The sequence below is a fragment of the Limulus polyphemus genome, unplaced genomic scaffold (assembly GCF_000517525.1).
Source record: "Limulus polyphemus unplaced genomic scaffold, Limulus_polyphemus-2.1.2 Scaffold1653, whole genome shotgun sequence".
NCBI lineage: Eukaryota > Metazoa > Arthropoda > Merostomata > Xiphosura > Limulidae > Limulus > Limulus polyphemus.
The window spans coordinates 123949-127515 of record NW_013667263.1 but is presented as its reverse complement, the minus strand read 5'-3'; the positions used below and the strand labels follow the sequence as shown (position 1 = coordinate 127515).

The 3567-nt window shown below is 33.4% G+C and overlaps 1 protein-coding gene across 1 annotated transcript in view; it reads left to right on the top strand.

Moving 5' to 3' along the window:
• LOC111087026 overlaps nucleotides 1–3567 on the top strand; it is a 22898-nt gene that overhangs the window by 16061 nt on the left and 3270 nt on the right. The window contains exon 4 of the mRNA XM_022392152.1: nucleotides 805–871. Coding sequence (XP_022247860.1) covers nucleotides 805–871 — 67 coding nt within the window. The remainder of the gene's footprint in view (nucleotides 1–804; nucleotides 872–3567) is intronic.

Here is a 3567-nt window from a genome sequence, read left to right as displayed (position 1 = left end):
GGCTAAAGTCACCTGAACCAAATTTGCTGAACCATCGTTGACACTTACGAGCGTTCAAAACATTTCCATAAACTTCTTTGATATTATTTGTGGCTACAGAGGCGTTTGTTTGTTTGTTTGTTTTTAATTATGCACAAAGCTACACAAGGGCTATCTGTGCTCTGCCCACCACGGGTATCGAAACCCGGTTTCTAGCGTTGTAAGTCCGCAGACATACCGCTGTGCCACTGGGGGGCCTACAGAGGCGTTATTTCCCTTCTTGTATACAAACAGAGTTACATGCCGAAAGTGTTTGTCTCGTCGTATACTAACCGTTTTATGGGGAGGGGGTGGAGGTTAATGAAAGTGTTTCAAAACGCGACAATAATTTCTTGACGACCTAATACTAGAAGTGCATTAATTTCCAGAAATAGTTTAAATATATCACATTATATTTCAAGAAATAGAATTTGATTTTTGTTTTAAAACCTTAATCGCAGCTTTTAAAAGCTTTATTTCGTCAGCATGTAAAATAAAATTAAGTATTATAGTTTTCAAGCCTGTCACTTACCTACATGTTATAACTGATTACCATTGCGTTTTCATAGAACAGTTAACACTAGATGGCAGCAGTTAAAGCTCACAGTTACCATTTTCTTGTGATTATATTTGCTAATCTTTTTCACAAATTTAGAAGTAATCATTCGTAATAGGAAAACAATAATATGTTTATACTCCTCACAGAATCTATTGTTACAAATAATATTACTACTAAAAAATAAAATCCTCCGCACCCAAATTTCTTTTCTTTTTTTTCTCTTGCAGCTAATTTTTGTGGCAAATCTAACAAGTACCAACTCCATGACGGCTATTGCTAACATCATGCCCTCATGTAAGTAGCACATAGTAACTAGATGGTTCATTTCCTATTGTAACCAAAGCCACCTCAAGTAAATAAATACTTGGATGCTGATCTGTCAGTTATCCTGAATAATCGATAGATAGTATATTAAAAGTTTTTGTTAATCACAAGTTGATTGTTACAATGGAAATGTGGTTAACTTTGCACAACCATAATAAATGTATGGAAACCTTATAATAATGATGAATGAATGTCTCGAAGAGTTTAAAAAATTTAATTATTATTTTTATAGATAGTCTGCAACATCGGTTTTTATTGTAGTTAACAATGAATGTATTTATAGGATAATTTAATGTATTCTTAATCATTATAGATTTTGCTTTTCTGGTGTATTAATTTATAACATTAATTACTGTATAGTACGTTTATTATACCGAAGTATCTTTGTTAATGTATTATTTTAAATGAACTATATAGTTAGCTAACTTTTGATCAGAAGTTTTTACTTTCCACGGTTCTCAATATACAGATCGTTGTGACATTACTTCAGTTTCTATCTTATTTTATAAGTTAAACCAAGTACGAAATCATAACCGTATTTTTAATAATGTTAGCATATCCTTAGAGGTTAAACAAAGAACATCATAACCATACTTGTAACAATGTAAGCATATCCTTAGAGGTTAAACAAAGAACATCATAACCGTACTTTTAACAATGTGAGAATATCCTTAGAGGTTAAACAAAGAACATCATAACCATACTTGTAACAATGTAAGCATATCCTTAGAGCTTAAACAAAGAACATCATAACCGTACTTTTAACAATGTGAGAATATCCTTAGAGGTTAAACAAAGAACATGATAACCATACTTGTAACAATGTAAGCATATCCTTAGAGGTTAAACAAAGAACATCATAACCGTACTTTAAACAATGTAAGACATATCCTTAGAGATCAAACAAAGAACATCATAACTATACTTTAAACAATGTAAGCATACCCTTAGAGATTAAACAAAAAACATCATAACTATACTTTTAACAATGTAAGCATATCTTTATATATTAAACAAAAAACAATATAACAACACTTTTAACTACTTTTAACAATGTAAGCATATCTTGATATATTAAACCAAAAACAATATAACAACACTTTTAACTACTTTTAACAATGTAGGCATATCTTGATATATTAAACAAAAAACAATATAACAACACTTTTAACTACTTTTAACAATGTAAGCATATCTTTATATAGTAAACAAAAAACAATATAACAACACTTTTAACAATGTAAACAGATTAAGCAAAAAACACAAAGTGTCGAGCTAAAGTAAACCGGGTGTAGTTTGACGTCATTAACCATCAAATAATCTTCCTTGCTCTAAATAAAGTACACATTTACATTATGATTTACAACTTTCACAATCCTACTTGGATTATTATTTTCGTATCTCATGTTCAACAGTGTCTGCTAAGATTATATGGTTAATTAAACAATTTATATGATAAATTCCAATTAAATAAAGAAAGAAAGGCATAGCTTATGGAAATGGCAAATGAATTCATAATAAAAGGAAAATATTTTGTTTGTTTTAGCGCAAAGCTACATAGTAGCTTATCTGCGCTCTATCCATCATGGCGAATTGAACCCGGATTTTAGCGTTGTAAGTACGTAAAATTACCGCTGACCCAGTGGGGAAAAGAAAAGGATACATATTATAAATAGTGTCTTAATACATGCTTTACAACGTTGTTTTCGTAACATCACTTAATGGATTACAGCATGATGGAGCCCATGTATTTTTAGTGATTTTGTTTTAAATGTCAACAAAACTTGCAAAGAAAATATATAAATTGAAATTTGCTGATTGCATAAGTATTCAGTCTCCTAAATCAGTATTTGTTGAAAGCACCTTTGGCAGCAATTACTGTTGTGAGTCTTTTTGTATATGTCTCTATCAACTTTGCACAATGGGGTGGTGTAATTTTCAGGAAGAATTGGCAATTCTGACAAGTTCGTTGGGGATCATTGATGGACTGAAATCTTCAAGTCTCACCATAAATTTTCCATTGGATTCAAGTCGGGACTGTGACTGGGCCACTCCAGGACATTCACTTTATTCTTTTGAAACCACTCCTGTGTGGCTTTGGCCTTGTGCTTCAGATAATTGTCCTGCTGAAATGTGAATTTTCAACCCAGTTTTATATTCTTGGCTGACTCAAGCAGGTTTTCCTCTAGGATTCGCCTGTACTTTGCACCATCCATCTTCTCCTGACAAGCTTCCTAGTCCCTGCTGATGAGAAGCATCGTCATAATAGGATGCTGCCACTACCATGCTTGATAATTGGGATGGTGTTGACTAGGTGATGTGCTGTGTTGGGCTTGCTCCAGACGTAACGTTTTGAATTTAGACCAAAAAGCTCAATTTTGTCTCATCTGACCACAAAACCTTCTGCCACATGTCCGCATACGAGATTTAAAATTATTCTTTTTCAGTAACGGCTTCTTTCTTGACACTCGCCCATACAGACCAGCTTTGTGTAGGGACCAGGATGTTGTCAATGTATGAACACTGACTTCCATCTCAAACATGAAACTTTGCAAGTCCTTCAAAGTCACTGTTCGCCTCACAGTGGCATCCCTAACCAGTTTCGTATTTACTCGGCTGCTTAGTTTGGAAGGGCAGCCTGCTGTGGGTAGTGACTGGGTGGTATG